At 40.0% G+C, this 20,007-nt stretch overlaps 1 protein-coding gene across 2 annotated transcripts in view; it reads left to right on the top strand.

Annotated features, from left to right (window-relative positions):
• Positions 1-434: 434 nt before the first annotated feature.
• Positions 435-20,007, top strand: part of Ppp4r4 (protein phosphatase 4 regulatory subunit 4) — a 102,642-nt gene continuing 83,069 nt past the window's right edge. The window contains exons 1-2 of one of the 2 annotated variants that reach the window (XM_048431185.3): positions 435-677; positions 2,055-2,128. In XM_048431185.3, the coding sequence (XP_048287142.3) occupies positions 555-677; positions 2,055-2,128 (197 nt within the window). In that variant the 5' untranslated portion in view covers positions 435-554. The remainder of the gene's footprint in view (positions 678-2,054; positions 2,129-20,007) is intronic. The other variant, XM_085697873.2, reaches the window with a different exon arrangement.

Below are 20,007 nucleotides of genomic sequence, written 5' to 3'. Positions count from 1 at the left end.
GTAGCCACCAATTAACCGGAAAGTTACTCTCACAGGAACGTGACAGCCCAACCCACCGTCCTCTCCCCACCTCTTCACTCTCATTGGCTTAGTCTGCCCGCGCCCATTCCCCGCCCCCAGTCCGCCTCCCGGCCGCCTGGGAACGCGGAGAGCTCTGCGCACGCGCTGAGAGGCGGGGCGCGCCCCTTGAGGGCGGGGCGCGGGCCGAGGGAGCCCGACCGGGGCGCGTCGTTGCGAGGCAGTTGCGTCCTACGGCGCGCGCAGCCCCTCCGGTCCGGGGCGGGGGCGGGGCCGAAGCGGCCGCTGAGGCGGCTCCCTGCTCTGATCCCGCCCCCTCCGCGCGCCCCGCCCCCTCCACCCACCCCGCCCCCTCGGCGCGCTGCGCTCGGGCTCCAGCCGCGCTCGGTCTCTCGCCGCCCGCGGCCTCTCGCTCCGCTCGCCCGCGGTCGAGAGCGGGACCAGAGAGTCCTTCTGGTGGGCGGCGCGGGGCTGCGCGCGTCCGGCATCTCGGGGCCGCTCGGGCCGGCCGGCGAGGGAGCCCCCCTCGGCGGTCCATGCATCCGCCGCCGCCCGCCGCCGGCGTCGCGATGGATTTCGGGCAGAACAGCCTGTTCGGCTACATGGAGGACCTGCAGGAACTCACCATCATCGAGAGGCCGGTCCGCCGGAGCCTCAAGGTGCGCAGGGCCGAGAGACGCTCCCCTCAGGGCGGTCCGCCCGACCCGGCGGCGTCCGACGGCCCCGGTCGCCGTGTCACCGCAGCCGCCTCAGAGCCTCACTCTCCGCCGCAGCCGAGGGTCGGCCTGTCCCTGTCCCCTTGACTGAAGCCTGCCCCTTCCCCTGACCGAAGCCAGCCCCTAACTCTGACTGGAGCTAGCCCCGTCTCACTGAGGCTAGCTCCTTCCTCGGACTGGAACCAGCTGGGTCCCTTGACTGCGGCCAGTTCTGTCTCGGAACTGAAATCAGCACTGTCCCCCGACTGGAACCAGCCCGTCCCCCCGACTCGGTCCCTCGACTGCGGCCATCCTGAGCCCCACCCGGCTCCGGCCTCCCCCGCGAACGGCCAAGCCACTGTTCTTGTAGCCAGCCTCGGTGTACCCCTCATCCGCAGCCGGCTTCTCTCTGGGTCCGTGTTCCCAGGTTCTGGATGCTGGCCCACTCTCGGGTTCACAGAGCCCTACCTCCCTCTCTCACCCGGACTTCCCAGGTCCCATCCATTCACGGTCACCCCGCACCCCCACCCCCCAACCTCTTCATACGCTCAAGCTCCGGTCTCCTGGTGCCCAGGGGAGCATGGCCTCCCTTCACCTCCCGAAGAGAGGCACCCTTCCCAGAGTTGTCCTAGTTTAGGGTTTCAAAACCTCTCCCATCCAGAGTCACCATGCATCCGTTTCCTCCCAGCCCCTCCAGGACTGTAGATGGGACCCTGCTCCACAGCCCCCTTGAGGGAGTCAACCCCCCCCCTCACTAGCTCCCCCACCCCGCAGAGTCATCTTCCCAGCCTTCTGAGACTCCAACCCTCATCCTTACAGACGGTAAACCTAGTTTCGGGACCCTCTCCCTTCTCATCTGGCCACTCCCTCATAGTTCTCTTGAACCTTCGATTTCCTTTTAGTCTGAGGCTCTTTGGTTCCCAACGGATCTCCAAAGCTTGTCCTTTTCGATGCCATTCAACTCGCAGTCTTCAACCCTCCCCCCACCCCCACCCCTTTAAAGCATTCCCTGGTGTGGAAAAAATGCTTTAGTCTTGGAGGATTCTGTTGGAGATAAAAATATGTGAATATACGTATCTGTGTCCACATGTGGTATATATACATATGAAGTTGATTCCAGCGAGGTCCTGGACTCGGCAAGTTAAGAGTAAAAACAGTCCCCGCGCCCAGTCCCCAACTGAAGACCTTTGTGTTTGCTATAATGTGGAGGAATTATCAGACTCTGGATGAGTTGTCGTTGCTATAACTGTGAAACTTTTTCACCAGTAGGGTCTTCGAGGGTCTTTGGGAGGCAAGAGGGACCAATGTTTGTACATCTAATTTGCATATTATACTTGACAGACACCAGAAGAAATAGAAAGATTGACGGTTGATGAAGACCTCAGTGATATCGACAGGGCTGTTTACCTGCTCAGGTATGTCTCAGTCTTTCTACCAAATTGCTGCTCTTTGCCTGTGGGGCAAACAAGAACTGTTTCTGAAATGTCATGTTTCAATTGTCGATGGTGTTCAGATTTACTCTCCCACTTGAACAAACTACTTTTTCTGCATGCATCATAATTATGTTGTGAATTAGGTTAGGCTTGGGCTTATGAATTTGAGAACTGAAATCAAATAACATCTAATTTAAAGAACATTGCCTGCAGGAGGAAAAGCAGAACAGCTAATGGTTTGAATTGAATCACATCCTTTTAAAATTACTTTCCAACTTTGCTCATGCAGGAGTCAGTTAGGATAGATAAGATTTAAGGGTATCTAGTGATTAATTTTAAAGCTCATGTAGAGTATGAATATTACATGCTGTTTACTATATAGAAAAATTTCACAAATACAGATTTATGCTCTGGATATATTGTTTATATTAGTTTTGCAGTATGAGCTTTACATTGCACAAGCGTTTCTTTTTTAAAAAATTAAATTGAATCTACTCTCATTTAAGTTTCAGACCATCTCAAAGGCTCAAATAGCTTAAGACAAATGATTATATTGTATGATGTATGCGTCTGATGATTCTACATTATATCAAACGCAAAGGTCTCCAGTCCCGTGCTGGGGGTGGAGGGCAGGGAGTGGGGACTGTTCTTACTCTTTTAACTTACAGACTTCAGGACCTTACTGGAATCAACTTCATATGCATTTATGAACATATTAATACAAATGTTCAGAATCATTTAAAAGGTAAATGTATTGATGAAAAGTCTTCAGAAATAGAAAATGTCCTAGGCATTTTGTATATGTTTAAAAATTATTTTAATCTGTTATGCACTTTTTTCCTTTTGGTAAATTAGTCTTCACTTTTGCTGTTGGGAATCAGATTTTGAAAACTGGTGTTACCTCCTACAATGTCTGTTCTCCTTGTTTCCTTTGCTTACGTCTACTTTACTAGTTTCAAGTGCTGACCAGCTTCTTGTTCTGTTCTTGATTATAGACGATGGATCACATTTCCAGTCCCATGATGTTTATTGAATGAGTATATAAGATTCTTCCTCCTTCTCTTTCTCAGACTCAGGGCCTTGCCCATGTGAAGTAAACTGTTCACCACAGTTTACTTCACATGGGCAAGAGAGAGGATTAGCCTCTCTCCAGGATTTTTCTTAATTATTATTTATCTCTTGGTGGCACCCTGAGTTTCTATTCTTGCTATTTATCAATATACCTACCATTCAGACCCTGTTGATTATGGTCTTCAATGAATATAACAAACAAAAACCAAGCCAAACAGATAGACAGGCAGGTAGACAGACAGATGAGCACAAGAAAGCAAGCAAAGAGAAGGGGAACTTGGTGGCCATACTTGTAATCCCAGTGTTTGGGGAAGCTGTTGCAGGAGAATTGCTGAGAGTTGAAGGACAGCCTTGGCTATGTAGGGAATACCAGGGCAGCCAGTGCTTCATCATGAGACCTTTCCTGCCCATTGGCTTTCACCATGATTCTTCTGCACATGATTAAACAGTTGAAGAATACTGGATATATTTCTCTTGATATGCAGCAGTTAATGATTGAAAATAAGTCCTGCTCATTCCTGTGGCATGCTTTTCTTTTAGTGTAAACTCTTACTTATAATCAGGAAACAGAGAGACCTATAGACTCCTCATAGACTCCTCACTCTAGATGTCATTGATAAACATTTTTTTAAGTTTGTTTTTTTTTTACTTTGCTTTTACTGTTGAGAGAACTAAATTGTCTATGTCTTTCTTCCTTTTCTTTTCTTTTCTTTTCTTTTCTTTCCTTCCTTCCTTCCTTCCTTCCTTCCTTCCTTCTTTCCTTCCTTTTTTCTTCCCTCCCTCCCTGTTCCTCCCCTCCCCTACGACCCCCTTCCCTCCCCCCCCCCCCCACTTTTCAGATATCGAACATAAGTTTCCCTTATGGAACCTCATAAAAGCCTTATGAGACAGACATACCCCAGACCCCTTTTCAAAGAAGAGAGTTTAAAAAGAGTTCACTTGTCTCCTTTAGTTTCCTATGGATAGGGAAACACTAGTTTGTTTACATGTGGGTTCTTCTTTTGTATTGTTACCCTCTTACCACCTGCTGGGGGCAGGTGTGTTTGGGAAAAGTGGGGTTTCTTTAGAGGGATTAAGGCAGGATTACCTGAAGGGTCCTTTCTTCTCCAGGACTCAGGAGGGGGTAGGGTTGTCTTACAGATGTATTCAAACTGTTTCTGTTAAAGCTTGCTTTCTTATCTGCTCTCTTGTAGTGAGCTTTCTATTTTAAATAATTTATTCTCTTAAAACATTGTCTGAATATTCTAGAACCTAATTAGGAACTTCAGTCTTTTCCCTCTGTAGATGATTTTCAGGTTTAATTTTGAGTGCTTAACTATTCCTAGTATTGGATTTGTGTATTTACTTGTGTGTTATATTTGCTTCTTTGGTTCTCTTATTGTGTATTTAAACTCTGGGAATCATTTAAAATATTTATTTATTTTTGTATATAAATGTTTTGCCTGCATATGTGTCTGTGCTCCACATGCAGTCAGTGCTTGAAGAAGGCATTGGATCCGATGGAACTGGAGCCTCTATCCTCTGAAAGAACAGCCATTAATTATTAATAAGATCAATAAATTAATAAATTAATATAAAATAAATTAATAAAACAAATTAACCACTGAGCTGTCTCTTCACCGATCCCCATTCTTGAAATATTAATAATACTGAATTAGAATTCAGTCAAATGTGTAAGCATCAATAGGCGAAGCTTTACATTAATGGAAGTTCTCATAGCATTTAAATTGAATCCAACATCCATTGACAGACAAATTCATTGTTTACTTTGAAAGTGTGACAGGCCAGTTATCATTGCCATTTTAACAGAAAGTTTAGAACATTACGATGCTTGAAGACTTAGCACAGATGATTTTGTGGTTTTGCATAAATATGATGCTGATAGACCCATCTGTGGCATTTAGAACTAAAGCAAAACAACTTCCCAATAGTCACAGCTTATGTCTTAGTCAAATTCAGAGCACAGCATCTTTTTCCTGTTCTCTTTCTTCTGTGTGATTTTTGGCATGTATTTTAGGAATGTACTCAAAATATGTGAATAGTTTTATTAGAGAAGAGTCTAAGTATGCATACTGTATTTCCATTAAGTAAAATTTCACTCATAAACCTCAAATTGTTTCCTAGATAATCTTAGACCTTTAAGGCATTTAAAATCCTTGGTAAGTGTGACCCCCTTGGCTGTACATTGTATATCCTGTTTGTTACTCACTTTTTTTTTCCTTTTAAGACAGGGTTTCTCTGTGTAGTCCTGGCTGTCCTGGAACTTGCTCTTTAGACCAGGCTGGCCTCAAACTCACAGAGATCCACCTGCCCCTGCCTCCCAAGTGCTGGGATTAAAAGTGTGCACCACTACTGCCTGGCTCTTTCTCACTTTTTAAAATGGCTTTTCTAAACTGTGTTTCACATTCCATATGGTTTTCTTTTGAAGTGAACAATTAGTGGTTTTCATGTATTCACAGAACTTTGCAACTAATACTACTGTCAATTTTAGGACATTCTTGTCTCCCTTGAAGCCTGTAGCTACATCTTACTTCTGAATCCTTTCAACTTTTCAAAGCTACTTACTAATCTGTTTCCTGTCCCTGTGGACCTGCTTATTCTGGTATTCTATAAATGGAATGGTATATGATATGGCCTTTGAATCTGACTTTTTTTACTTAGCAAAATGTTTTTAGGGTGATAGAGCATCATTATTACTTCCTTTTTGTTGATAAATGGTGTTTTATTGCATATGCATACAGTAGTTCTGTCTTGACTACAGGCCATATGTTTCGGGACCTCCTACTGGATGCTGAACCTGCAGAGTACTGAGTCCTGATATTTAACACATTTTCCATTGTTGCCGAGTATATATATGACCATAACTTTTGTAGTTTGAGATTAGACAGCAGCAAAATAAGCAGAAATATCTTTTTCCTTATTATTTTTAGATAACTATCTTTTCTACCATTTGTTTTAGCAACCTTAGTATACAGTTTTTTTTTTTCCTTATTGAGAAGTTCACTTTCTCACATAAAGGAGGCACTTCATGGCTTCTTTCTGGCATATCCAAATTGCCAGCCCTACTAGCCCTGTGCTTTGGCCATTACTAAATAAGGAATACTTAAACACACACACAGTACTATATTGCAAGACAGTGCAAGAAGAATTTTTTTTCCATTTTTGCAGAAATGGCATGCTATTTATAATTTATGAATTTTTTATTTCTGGAATTTTCCATTCAGTATCTTCTAATAGTAATTGAGGGTGAATAACAAACCACAGAAAGCAAAATCTTGGGTAAAGAAGAATTATTGTATCACATTTTGTTGATCCGTTCAACAGCAAATGAACATTTAGGCTGTTTCTAGTCAGATCTGAACCTTTTGGAGCAGTAATGTTAATTTCGTTCAGTGTCACTTGGATCTATGTGGTCACCCTTCACTCTGCCTTTCCTCATCCCAGAATATCTCTTGTCAGACCTGTCTAATATTTAACATCCCAAGGTCCATCTGCAGTCTAGCACCAGGAGGCCTTCCCCAACATTAAAGCTTCTTTCAGCTTTTAGTACAAGTTTTAGTACTTGTATCTCTCAAAAGACAAGTCGGGCGGTGGTGGCACATGCCTTTAATCCCAGCACTCGGGAGGCAGAGGCAGGCAGATCTCTGTGAGTTGGAGGCCAGCCTGATCTACAAGAGCTAGTTCCAGGACAGACTCTAAAACTACAGTGAAACCCAGTGTTGAAAAACAAAAACAATGACAAATATTCTTTTATGCTCTTTAACTTGTATGCCTTTTCTCTACCAGATTTCACACTTTTTGAAGGACAAGTCATGTTCTGTTTTTAATTCTTTCTTGTTCTTTTTGTGATCTGAATATACACATTTTGTTTGTTTGTTTTTGAGACAGGGTCTCTGTTTGTAACATCCTTCACTGCCCTGGAACTCGCTTTGTAGACCAGGCTGGCCTTGAACTCACGGAGATCTACCTGTCTCTGCCTCCTGAGTCCTGGAATTAAAGGTGTATGGCACCATGCCCACACAGTGAAGTATATTTAAGATGGTCAAAACCCCAGAGGAATTAAGCAACTTGTGATGTGTGTGTGTGTGTGTGTGTGTGTGTGTGTGTGTGTGCATGCGTGCACAAGCATGTTTTGTGGGCAGTGGAATCAGGCTATATCCTATTCTATTATTCATTGCTTTTGTGGCTATAGGAAAGTTACTAAAGTTTTGGAGCTTTGATTTTTTTTTCATTTGCAAAGTGAAAATATCCCTATTTCCCAAAAATGTGAACTGTGTGGAGCACTTAGTACACAGTGGGTGCCCAGTTAATTCTAGACTTTAGTCTCTTTTCTGCTTTCCCTGCTTCTCCAACTCTCACAGCTTAGCATACATTTCAAAGTCATTAAGAGAATACTGCTATTGTTTTTTCCTGCCAATAATTTAATAAAGTATAAGTAAAATTATCAACTGCAGTTAGCAATAGATCCCTGTTAGCTTCCTTTGCTGAGCATTTTCAACTGAATGGGATTGGCTTGTAGATGTATAGCTATATTGCAAATGATGCTCCGTCTTAGCAATATGCTATTGATATTTTGTGTTGAATGTGTTTGTTAGATAGTGCACCTAACCCATATTTATATGTTGCTTACTTTTAAAGCCACTTGAAAGTATTTTCTACTTTGTACTGTGAGTTTTTAAACATTTTTACTCAGGCAGTGAAGGAGGTTCAGGGGCAATGAAGACAGGTTAGTAAATTGTGGTTCCCACTAAGAGCTCCACGTCGCTCTGTAGTCTAGTTTTTGATTTCTATCTTACAGAATACCTATTCCTCTTAAGTAAAAATTTGTATAGAAAACCCTACTGGATGCCTATGTTTTAAAGAGCTTCTATTTCCTCACATGTCTTTGCATTTTCTTTTTTGTTATGATTTCTAGTTTTGAGGTCTTCTGCTTTCAGTGTTGTTTTAGTCATGTATGGTGGGGTTCTGTTCTGTCTACTCTTTTAATACTTAAGGTAAAATTAATGAATTTGGAATCTCATTTAAAGAGGGACGTGTGTGTTATTTTCTAAAAAAAACTTTGAATATACGCAGAAATGTTCAAAGGTCATAAATATATAACTTGTTTAACTTTCATAAATGAACACAGCCAAGGAGCTATCATCATTAAGACATATTACATTAAGACATCAAACTATTTATTTGATCGGCCCAGTAGCCTCCCACAGACTCATTCCTTTCCCTTCAGCTTCTTTATAGGAACCACAATCTGTTTTTTGTTTGTTTTTGTGTGTGTCTAGTCTCTTTTGCTCAACATTAAAGAGAGGTTTATCCATATTGTTGCAAAAAGCAATAAGTAGTTTGTTTTCATTGCTGTATGATATTCTTGTAGGAATGTATCACAACTTATAATGCCAATGATGGATGTCTACCTTGCTTCTAGTTTGGGACTTTTATGCAGAATGCTTCTATAAGCACTATATGTAAGTCTGAGGTAAATAGATATATTTCTTTTAGTTATCTTTTCTAGAAATAGAATAATTGGTCATAGCATACTTCTATGTCCAAACTTGAAGAATTGTCTGATGATTTCTGAAGTGCTTTTATGAGCTTCTAATTCTGTCAACAGTGCATAAGCGGTCCCAGCTGGTATATTTTTAGGAAACAAAGCAGCAAACTTCCTAGCCCACCAGAGATAACTTAATAGTTATCTCAGTTAACAGCTTTTATGAGTTTCTGTCCTTTGTCTTGACTTCCTTATGTCTGTTAGTTTCTCTTCTTCCCCACAGGAGAGTTTCTGTACACTTTCACGACTGGTACTTTGCCTCCGTTGTGCTTAGAAGACTCTTGGTTTCATGAGTAATGAGATGTTTCATGTGTTTTTTTCCGAAAAAGAAGCAAAGTGAATGTTGGAGCTTTCCCCCCCCCCCCTGAAAGTACCACCCTTGTCCTGGTACTTTTAATGAGCCCCAGAGGTCCTATTTTTTTTTTTAAAAAAAAACTGCTGAGGTGATTTACCCTTTTACATAGAAATTCCAGGACTCCTTATATATGTTGTTTGTATAGGACTATTGTTTCCTGTATTAAGAGACAGTCATAGATAGAGCTCAGCAACTTGTCTTCCATTATAGCAAATAGCAAATGACTTTGTTCTTGGCAAACTGTGAAGTCCCTGTTTGGGAGTTCTAGGTCTCTGAATAGTAAGAGGCTTGGGGATGATGCCCATCTCTTTTTCCGTGTCTTCTCTTCTGAGGACAACTGCAGGAGGTATCTGCTTTCTTTTCCCCTACATACTGAAGCTTCAGCAAGCTCTTTCTGTGAATCAGAAGGCAGAGCGGCCTCATGGGATCTGCAGGATTAGCTTCAAAATAAAAGGTGAACTATTTTCATCATTGTAAAATGACCCATATAAAGTCAGTGGAGAGGTTTGGAGTTCAATAGCAAGAAACTGTTGTGAGAAAGCTGGGCAAGTTTTCATCTTGTAAGTACAGTTATCTGACTGCTTACAAAAATGCTTAGAAATTTCTTTAAGAAAATATTATAGAATTATTAAAATAAATGATTATATACATTTGAATGCAATATAAGCCAAGTCATGTGGCTACAATAATGTAGCTATAATAAACATAAGTAAGTTTTACATACATGTATTTGGGGATGTAGCTAAGGATTGAATTTTATCCTAAAGAATACATAATGGACTCCCAGTAAACATTTGGAATTGTATTCCTTGGCTTGCAGCCTTAGTTGAAGTTAACAGTGGTTTCTTAGTGTTTACATCAAGAATTACTATTTATTATACAAGTGATAAAAATCATACCTGTCTTCAAGTTGGGACTAAATGAAGGCCGTGAAACCATTGAACAAACTCTTTTGATCATTTAAATCTACGTTTTTGGACATGGACATTTAATTTGTATAGTATCTTTCATGGGTCATATGGGCCATCAGAAGTAGGAGGCAAGAAAAAATGCTGAGTCTTAGTTTCTCATAGTTCCTGTTTCTGCCATTTCCTCATAAGACTCTGGTGTATGATAATTACATCAGAATTGTTGAATATCTTATGCCCTTCTTGATAACATGCCTCACAATTTAATCTTCCCTCCAATCAGAAATGTTAATAATGGAAGAGAGTTGTAGTGCAGCTAGAGGTTACTTTATAATGACTCTTATGAATTTAAATTGAAATATACCAAATATTTATCAAGCATGTACATGCTAGGCTTTTCCTGATAAATAAATAGGTGTGGGCTAACAAGATACCTGTATTCAAAGAAGTCATTGTTTAGCAGGAAAATGAATTTTATGGATTTTCAATGACATAGAAGTCATTCCTGATTATTCACAAGTGTTTTTATCATTGAGAGTCAGTCATGTGGAGACTGAGGCTTATTCACTTATTTTGTTAGACCTTGGGTAAATTGTGTCTCTTCTCTGAACCCAAGCCTTGCCTAATCTAAGTAGGAATGTTAATACCTACTTGTAGGATAGGTGAAAGGATTAGAGGGAATGAATGTAGCTTGATACAGAGTTGTGTGATGGAGGTTTCTGTCCTACCCAGTCCCGCAGCCGTTCAGTTCCAAAGAAACACAAGAGTCTACATTAATTATGAACTGATTGGCCTATTAGCCCAAGATTCTTATTAACTAATTCTTACATCTTAAATTAACCCATTATTCTTGTCTGTGTTAGCCATGTGTCTTGGTACCTTTTATCAGTGAGGTCTTCTCATCTAGCTTCCTGACAGAGGTTTTTGCCCTATGGGGTCTCACAGCCATTCAGTCCCAAAGAAACCACAGAGGTCTACATTAATTATAAACTGATTGGCCTATTAGCTCAGGCTTCCTTATTAACTAACTCTTACATCTTACATTGACCCATAATTCTTATCTATATTAGCCATGTGGCTTGGTACCTCTTATCAGCATGGCATTCTCATCTTGCTTCCTTTGCGTCTGGATGACAACTGCAGACTCAGCCTTTTCTCTTTTCAGAATTCTCCTGTTCTTGTTGCTCCACCTATATACTTCCTGCCTGGCTACTGGCCAATCAGCGTTTTATTAAATCACTACAATATAAGTGACAGGGTACAAGACCTTTGTCCCACAGCAAAAGGTGATTTTTACTGTTCTTTTAAATCACCTGCTTTCAGGGCACAACATATTTTACTTTTGATAGAGAGGAAAATTTCTGTGCAGAAACTTTGTGTAGTCAGTTTTCTATGTTATGATATCCGACCCCTCCTAAAATGTTATGCAAATAGCTTTATTGAGTATATGTCAAATAAATAAATTAAACATACAGTTAATGATTTTGAAAAACAGATCCCTTGTCTGACCAGCATTTCAGTCAACATATAGAACATTTGCACTAGTATCCTTTTGCAGTTAATCTTTCTCCTGACCTTAGGCAACCACTCATGTTTTTTGTGACTGTTGGTTAGCTTTGCTTGTTGTAGAATGTAGACATGTGTCCTCATATCTCTGGGATAAATGCTTTAGAATATAATACAATGAGTCATCTGTCAAGGATTTTTTTAAAATTTTTATATCTTTGAGATACAATTGACATCCAATAAGCTGTATGTATTTAAATGGTGAAATCTGGTGAGTATTTACATGTATACTTACCTATGAAACTATTATGAATAGGTAATAAATATATTAGGCATCCCAGAAAGTTATTTTGTATTCCTTTGTCAAGATTTTTATGTCTCCTAGTTCTTCCTCCACCCAGGACAATTGTTGATCTGTTTTCTATTGCTGTAGATTAGTTGTCAATTTGAGGGATTCTATTGTCATGAATAGTGAAGATTATCTACTCTTTGTCCAGCTTCCTTTATTCAGTATAATTTCATTGAAATTCATAATTTTATGGGTGTGAGACATTTTGTCTATCTGTCATTCATCAGTTGATGAACATTTGGGTAGTTTGTGGGGAATTTTTGTAGTTTTTGAGTATTAAAAAACAAGTGACTATAAACATTAATTTACAAATCTTTGTGTGAGCTGGGTGTGGTAGCACATACTGTGATCCTACAATGTGGGAGCTAAAACCAGGATGATCAGTAGTTCAAGGACAGTCTCGGCTACATAGTGAGTTTGAGGTTAACCTGAGATACATGAGACCATGTTTCATTTGTCCTTGCTCACCGTTTAAACACCAGAAGTAGAGTGGCTGGGTTGTATGCAGGATCTATTATTACACTTTTATGAAATAGCTAAACTGCTCTGGAGAGATGATACCATTTTATGGCAGACTGTGTGAGCAATCTCCTTAATTTTAAGCCAAGATGATGTAGATGTAATGATATTCCATAATAGCTATAATTTGGATTTCACAATGGCCAGTGGAGGTCATGTGTGTTAATGGAGCAGCCATAAGCAGTCTTTTCTGACGATATGTCTGTTTGGATCTTTGCTCATTGTTGGATGTCCTTTCCAAGTGTTTTCTTCCAGCTGGTTGTTTGCCTCTTAATTCTCTTAGGTGTATCTTTTGGAAAGTAAAATATTTTAAATTTGTTGAGACATAGTTTATTGATGTTTTTCTTTATAGTTAGGATTTCTGTGTCTTGCTTAGGAGACATTTGCCGAACAGATCACCAAGATCTTTTCCCCCTTTAAAAAAAAAGAAATGTTAAGAATTTAGTTTTTTCTGTTTTAGATCTATGCTCTTCATTTTAAGATCTTTTCCCCCTTTTTAAAAAAAGAAATGTTAAGAATTTAGTTTTTTTCTGTTTTAGATCTATGCTCTTCATTTTAAGCTAAATATTCTAAATGTTACAAGTATTAGTTGTAAATGCTAAAAGGATTAGAGTTAATGTTTCTTCAGTATGGCTTTAGTAAGGACAAGTTTGCTTTTCTGTAGACAAGTATTTGGGTTCTGTTTCTGTCACCTAAGCTCTTCAGTTGCTTTGTTTCCTGGTTCAGGTGTTCAAAGTGATAACTGAGCCTGATAAGACTTTAGTCTAAGATGAGCAGATTGGACATCAGTTTCATATTCCAACCACTAGGTGGTGCCTGTGGAGTGAAACTGATAAAGTGGGCAGGAAAAAGCTTGTGAGGCCTCAACCCTACATAAAGAACTACAGGCAACTGAGGAAAGTTGGGAGCAGGAGAGGTGATTTTCCCCGAGGAAGAACACAGCAATGGGTTGTCTAGTGTCAAATTGTGTGTGAGTTAATTGATAAGTTAATTAGATTAATTCTGGTATCCACTCAACAATGTGTGTGTTTCTCAAAGCATCCTGATGGCCGTGTGTGTGTGTGTGTCTGTGTGTGTGTAAGTTGTCAGTTTATCAGAGGTAAGACCTCACTATATTGTATATCTTGAACGTACACAAATTTTGTCAGTTATACCTCAGTTAACCTTAAAATCCCCCCTTTTTATAGGTTACCTAGAATATTGGTACTTCATATATTATTAAGAGAAATGGTAAACTTGCCTAAAATAATTATTTTACTATGAGGAAAATAAAGAAGAAAATTGACTTTTTCTTGAGGAAAACATGCAGGTGAGACGTGAAAAGCTCTATAGGAAGTCGTGGAAGATCGTAGAGGACCAGTAGGTAACAGTTTTAATCAGATTCTTGCTTCGTGGAAATTATGCTTTCACACTGACAGTTGAATGACTTTGAACGACTTCCATAGTTTCTTTCTTTACTGTCACAAAGTGAAGGCCATGAGAGAGGTTTTTTTTTTTTTTTTGTCTTTCTAAATCCCTGTCTAACTCCCACATTCTACTATGTCCCGTTGTTTCTTGTTCTTCATGTCACAGATGACTGGCTGAAGGTCTCTTTATTCTTATGGGGTAGAAATCATGAGCAGGCAAGAGGAGTAGTTTCCATAGTGTTGATATCCCTGAGCTCTTGAGTGCCAGAGGCCTGCAGGCCTACAAACAGAGTGCAAAAGGACGCTCCGTTTGAAAGCCATACAGCCTTGAAAACTAGAGACTCATGGCTCCACACTTTCTAGGCCAGAGACTTACTTACAGCTTGGTGCTCAGGTCAGTGGTTTACTGCTTTGGGCTGTGAATGTCTGTGGCTCCTTGCACTCAGCAGCTAGTTTTGCAGCCCTTGAACTTGGGGTGTTGGTGCTTCTTAACTCTTGACAGCTCTAAGCAACTCTGGCTGGATCCTCCCCTATGTGATATTTCTTATTCTGCTGTCTTTTTTTTTTGTCACATTCCTTAGTCTGTACTCTCTGCCTCTTTCTGGAACTCTGAAGACATCTTCTAACTGCTGAATAAATAGAGTGGCCTGGATTCTTTTGACCGTCACTCTGTAGCAGGTTTTAGTTGCTGCTTCAGGATGCTTGAGATTGAAAGCCCAAGGGTTCATCTTTTCTTGGTATTCCCAGCTCAGTCTGTTCTACCTGTAGTAAAAACCCCAAATAGGCAATAGAAGTCCACTTGGGAGAAACCTTTATTGGAACCTAGTGTTGCAACACAAGGGGAAGTGCACCAGAGAGAAGCCACTGGAATCGGCCTGAATAGAGTAAAAACCAGTGTGTTTATATAGCCATAGGGGCATGGCATGCTTGTGAACAGCCTGGCACCAATCACAGCCTTACTTCACAGTGCCTGGCTTCTAGTCCCAATAGCATGCTTTACATATACACAATAAGCACTGTCACAGGCCTTTTGATGATGCAATGAGGAGGTGCTGCTCTTCCCATCTTAAGTGAGATTAGCTGCAGAGTATATGACATCAGTCACCCAGTTCACTGAGGCTTATTGTCATTGTACATGGTTGTTCCCGAGCAAAGCCTCCTGAGACAGAAGTCAGGACTTCTGTTCCTGACAGTTGGAGTGTAGTTTCCTCAGAACAATCATAGAGTGTTCAAAGCAGCCAACTGCTATGATGACAGTTTAGCTTATTGCCAAAGAAAGGACTTCTTAAAAACATTCTTTTACTTATTTTTCATATGTGTACATGTGTGCATATACACGTCATATATGGCAGTCAGAGGTCTACTTGTGAGAATGGGTCTCTCTCCCTTGTGGGTCCTGGGGCTTGAACTTAGGTTGTCAGGTTTGGCACTAAATACCTTAGCTTGCAGAGCCATATAACTGACCAGGAAGAGACTTTCTGATAGCTTTAGGCAATCAGGCACAAGCTTTTGCAAGCTGTCAGTCAAGTGGCTGCCTGACTCATCCCAATAGGTTTTGACCATTTAAAAAAAAATTAGAGGGGCTGGAGAGATGGCCAAGTGGTTAAAAGCACTTACTGCTTTGGTAGAGGACCCTGGTTTGATTTCTAGCATCTACATGGTGGCTCACAATTGTTTGTAACTTCAGTTGCAGGGTATCCAGTGCCCTTTCCTGGCACTGCACATCTGTATGTGCACATACATACATACATACATACAGGGAAAACATTCATATACATAAAATAAAAATAAATGAATATTAAATAAACACCAAAAGATACTTTACAATAATGTCTGCATAAACTGACATTCTTTTAAAAAGTTGGCCTATGTTGATTTTACCAAATAAGAGTTCTGTACATGGCTAGAATGCACTTTGATATTTCCCTATTATTTTTTCTTATTTTCCCCACTGCCTGTCAGTGCATATTCCTAATAGTCTCATTTTTACTTTTAGGTTTCCCCATCTCCTGGATTACACACATGAGAAAAAACATGCAGTACCTGTCTTTGTGGGACTGTTTTAATTCACTAGCATGATGATTTCTAGTTCCATTTTCCTGCAAATAGAAAAATTTCATCTTTCTTTATGGGTTGGTATATATATATATATCACAAATATCACAAAATTATATATACAATGAATCTTCATTCATTCATCCATTGAGGGGCACTTAGATTGAGTTCATAATTGGGTATTGTTAGTAGTATATCCTTAATTATGGGTTTGCTGGTCTCCACAGTAGCTGTCTTTGGTTCTTTTAGGTATATACACAGCAAAGGAAATTCACATTCATCACAGTACCTAAAAAGGCCCAACCCCCAGCTCACAGTCTGGGTGAGGGGTTGGGTAGGGAGAAGGAGTCCTTGTTCCACAAAGCTTTTCCAGACTGACTTGTTGGCTCATGATCTTCTAAGTGTTATAACTGATTTGTTTGTATTGCATTTTTTATTACTCAGTTCCTTATTTACCAGCATATCTGTCAGGTGAGCAGCCAGGAACTATTATGTGTTATTTGAACTCTGTGTGGGTCATATTATTCACTCTGGATTTTAGTCATCATCTCCATGATATCACTTCCAAATATGGAGTTTAGGTAGCTGTCCCTGAAATTCAGGCCAAGATACTTTGCTGGTCCTCTGGTGTTGTGGTTCCACAATGTGTCTCCTCTAGAATGTCTTGCTGGCCTTCCAAATGTGAAATTTAATTCATCGCTTTTTAGTCTAAATGTGTTTACTTGTTATTAGAGCCTGACTGTCCTTTTATATCATTTCAATTTTTCTCTTCCTCTTCCCATCAGTACTCTAAGTACCCAGTCACTAATTGCTACCTGACAAAGTCTAGTCTAGGCATAAAGCATTATTAGATTGTGCTAGAGAATTGAGACCAGTGCCTGGTAGCCAGCATTTCTGAATAAGTGCTTCCTGAAAGGCTGATCCCATCAGTCCATTTGTCTTCTGTAGTTCAGTATCTGGGTCTTGTCCTTTCCTGCAGAAGCTACTTATCACCTCTTTTTTTATAGGTGCCAGACTTCAGTTCTTTGTCTCCCAAAGGTTGCTTGCCTTGTTACTTTCCTTTCTGAGCTTTTCTTTTACATTTTCTTGCTTGATCTATCTCTCCTGTTATGCCATAACATATCAAAAATATGTCTTAGAAACATTTTTAAAAGGTTTTCTTAAAATAAAAACAAACCTAAACTTGTCATAAAAACCTAACAGGGAAGAGCTTCTGGACACCTTTGCATTTTGCATACCTTCAAACTTTCAGCACCCTACCTCAGGAACAAAAGCAGACCTTCAACACATTCCATTTACTGTGCAAAGTACTACAGGACTATGGTCTTCATTATTATACTTTTCTGCCTGTATCATCACCAATAGGAATACATTTTAAGTTGTGATTGGCTATATACAAGTGCACGTTTGTGTGTGTGCTTATTAGTATATGTATTTATAATGAAATTTGATAGTAATTATTTTATGTCTATGTCTAATAAAATGCCAATGTTAACACCAAGATAATCTTAATATGGAACTATAAGTGGGAAAATTCAAAGTAAATTACATAAAATTAAGATTTAATGATACCTCAGGTGTTCTTGTATTTTATAAGTTAGTTCCATTCCAGATAAGTGGAGGTTTTGTCCTCTGTAAGTGTTGTGAGGTGTGAGGAGAGGGAAACTTAAGCTAATTCTGTGATGTGTATTTGAGAGTCAGAGGGCTGTTTTGTGCCTCTGGTAAAAAGGTGGCTGGGAAACCAGCTCCGTTTTAGGTAGCTGGAAGTCACTCCACAGCCAGTGGTCTCTGCACTTGATGATGTGTTTAATAAAGTTGAGGACTGTGGCTCTTTACAACCAGCACAAACCCCTGCTTATACAGAGGGCACATAGCAGGAATCATCAGCAAAATAAATTTTATAGCACTGATATCAAATAAAGTATCTGACAACCTTTGTGTCAGTATCAACTGAGATTCTGTTTTTGGTGGAATTGGGGATCAAACCCAGTTGTGTGTGCTAGGCAAGTCCTCTCCCATTGAGTTAATCCTCAGCCCAGAGAACTTTTTAAAAAAAGATTGACTGTTAATCTGCTCTTGTGATAGGATTGTGATCTGAAGGGATGCACAGCCATAGATTATGGACTTAGAAATCGTAGGTTGAAATCTTGCCTGTGATCTTTACTAGCTCATAACTTTGAATGTACCACTTCCCTTCCCTGCGTCTCAGTTTACACAATTATAAGCTATAACTATATATATTTAATGTAAAGACTAATGAGATACATTATAATCAGGTTTGATGGTTCTCTGACTTTATACATCTTTTAAGGCATTGTTTTGAAGATTTAATGTTGGTTTTGATGAATAAAGAAATAATAGGTAACTATATAAAGTTTAGTTTTTGTTATGATATCAAAGTAAGGTCTGTTTAGCACCCAGTTCCTCATAAATTCAAACACATTGTCTCAGTAATTTCTGTGTTGTGTGATTTTAAGTGAGAATCCCTAGGAAAGGCTCCTGGGCTGTGTAGGTGATAAGGTCATTTAAACCCTGCACTTAGTCAAATAGTAGTAGTAAGCAGAGTTCTCAGATACAGTAGTGACTGTGTTACTCATCTTTTGCGGGGTAGCATCTACTTCACTTCTTTCTTTACTAACTTGTTTAAGATTAAGTAAACTATGTAGGAAAAAGGGAACATTATGCTATTATAGTAAATATTCTTATCATGGGAATCTGTCTTCTTTTTAAATTTTGAGCTTTTAGATGGTTGGAGTAGGGTACTAGACTAATAACAATATTTTAAGAATATAAATTCATTGTAATTGCTGGGGATCCAACCCAGAGTTCCTCATATGCTAGGCAAACATTCTGCTATTAAGCTACATACCTATCTTGATCTATTGTAACTTTGTGGGATTGGACAAAGGTTTCATGAACTAGAACAGGTAACCTCATTTTGAGAGACTAGAGATAATGAATTTTCCCTCCCTCCTTTCTCTCCTGACCCCTCCTTCATTCCTTCCTTCCTTTCTTGATAGAGTCTCACTATGTAGCTCAGGCTACCCTTGAACTTCTATCTTTCCCATTCTCTCTGCTGCTTGATATTATAGGTATGTGCCACCATACTCTTCCCTTCCCCCTCAGACAGACAGACTGACAGACACACACACAAATATACAAATCAACCTTCCTTCCTTCCTTCCTTCCTTCCTTCCTTCCTTCCTTCCTTCCTTCCTTCCTTCCTTCCTTCCTTTTTTTCTTCCTTCCTTGATTGTCTCAAATTGATTATCACTTTTTGTATCTTTCCACAGTAGGGCACATAGCCTAGCTTAGGAGCAAGAGTGGAGTGAATGAAGTAGAAGGAGAAGTTCGAGCTTGGCTGTACATTATTAGTTATTTGTGTGTGTGTGTGTGAGAGAGAGAGAGACACACACACACACACACAAAACACCTGGTAGAAATGACTCAATGAAGAAGATTTATTTTGACTCATGGTACAGTGGGATGGATGGTAGGTTAGTGGGTGGCTTCATTTTTTGGTGGAGAGAATTGTGACATGTTACACCATGGTAGTAGATGTGAGCAGAGGTAGCTAGACCAGAACCCTTGATGGTCTGTAACCCTTAAAGACTGACCTCTAATGTTCCATCTGCCACTGAAGCTCCATCTCCTAAGTGTTCTGAGGTCTCACCAAATAGCACCCCCATCTGGGGACCAGGAGTTCCAACATGAGCTTGTACATATCCACACATCCAGCTATAGCAAAGGCTGTGTAATGTAGTGATTGGAAGCATAGGTTTTGAGTTGTGCAGACTGATAGCTTTGGAACCTTTATCTTCCTAAAGAGGAAATAGAATGTAGCCTGTGATAGTATCTATTCACTTGCTAAGATAATTGTGAGAATTAGCTTATGTGAAAGCAAGTCAGGTGTTTATTAGCACACCACCTGGTATGCAGTATAGCAGACACTATTTTATCTTGTTATTAGGGGGAGAAGCAAAGAAATAACGTTTTTGGTGAACGTATAACTGATGTAGTAGTGAGGGCAGGATTGACACAGAAGAAAGAAAACGAGCATGTTAATATTAGAAACTGGAGAATCCAGAGATGTGGAGTTAGGATTGTGATGAGTGTGAAACTGATCTTAACCATGGAAAAATGCAAA

This window comes from Myodes glareolus, chromosome 11 (genome assembly GCF_982192425.1).
Source record: "Myodes glareolus chromosome 11, mMyoGla1.1, whole genome shotgun sequence".
NCBI classification, from domain to species: Eukaryota; Metazoa; Chordata; class Mammalia; order Rodentia; family Cricetidae; genus Myodes; species Myodes glareolus.
Note: the sequence above shows the minus strand (reverse complement) of the source record. Positions and strands in the feature narration are given on the sequence as shown.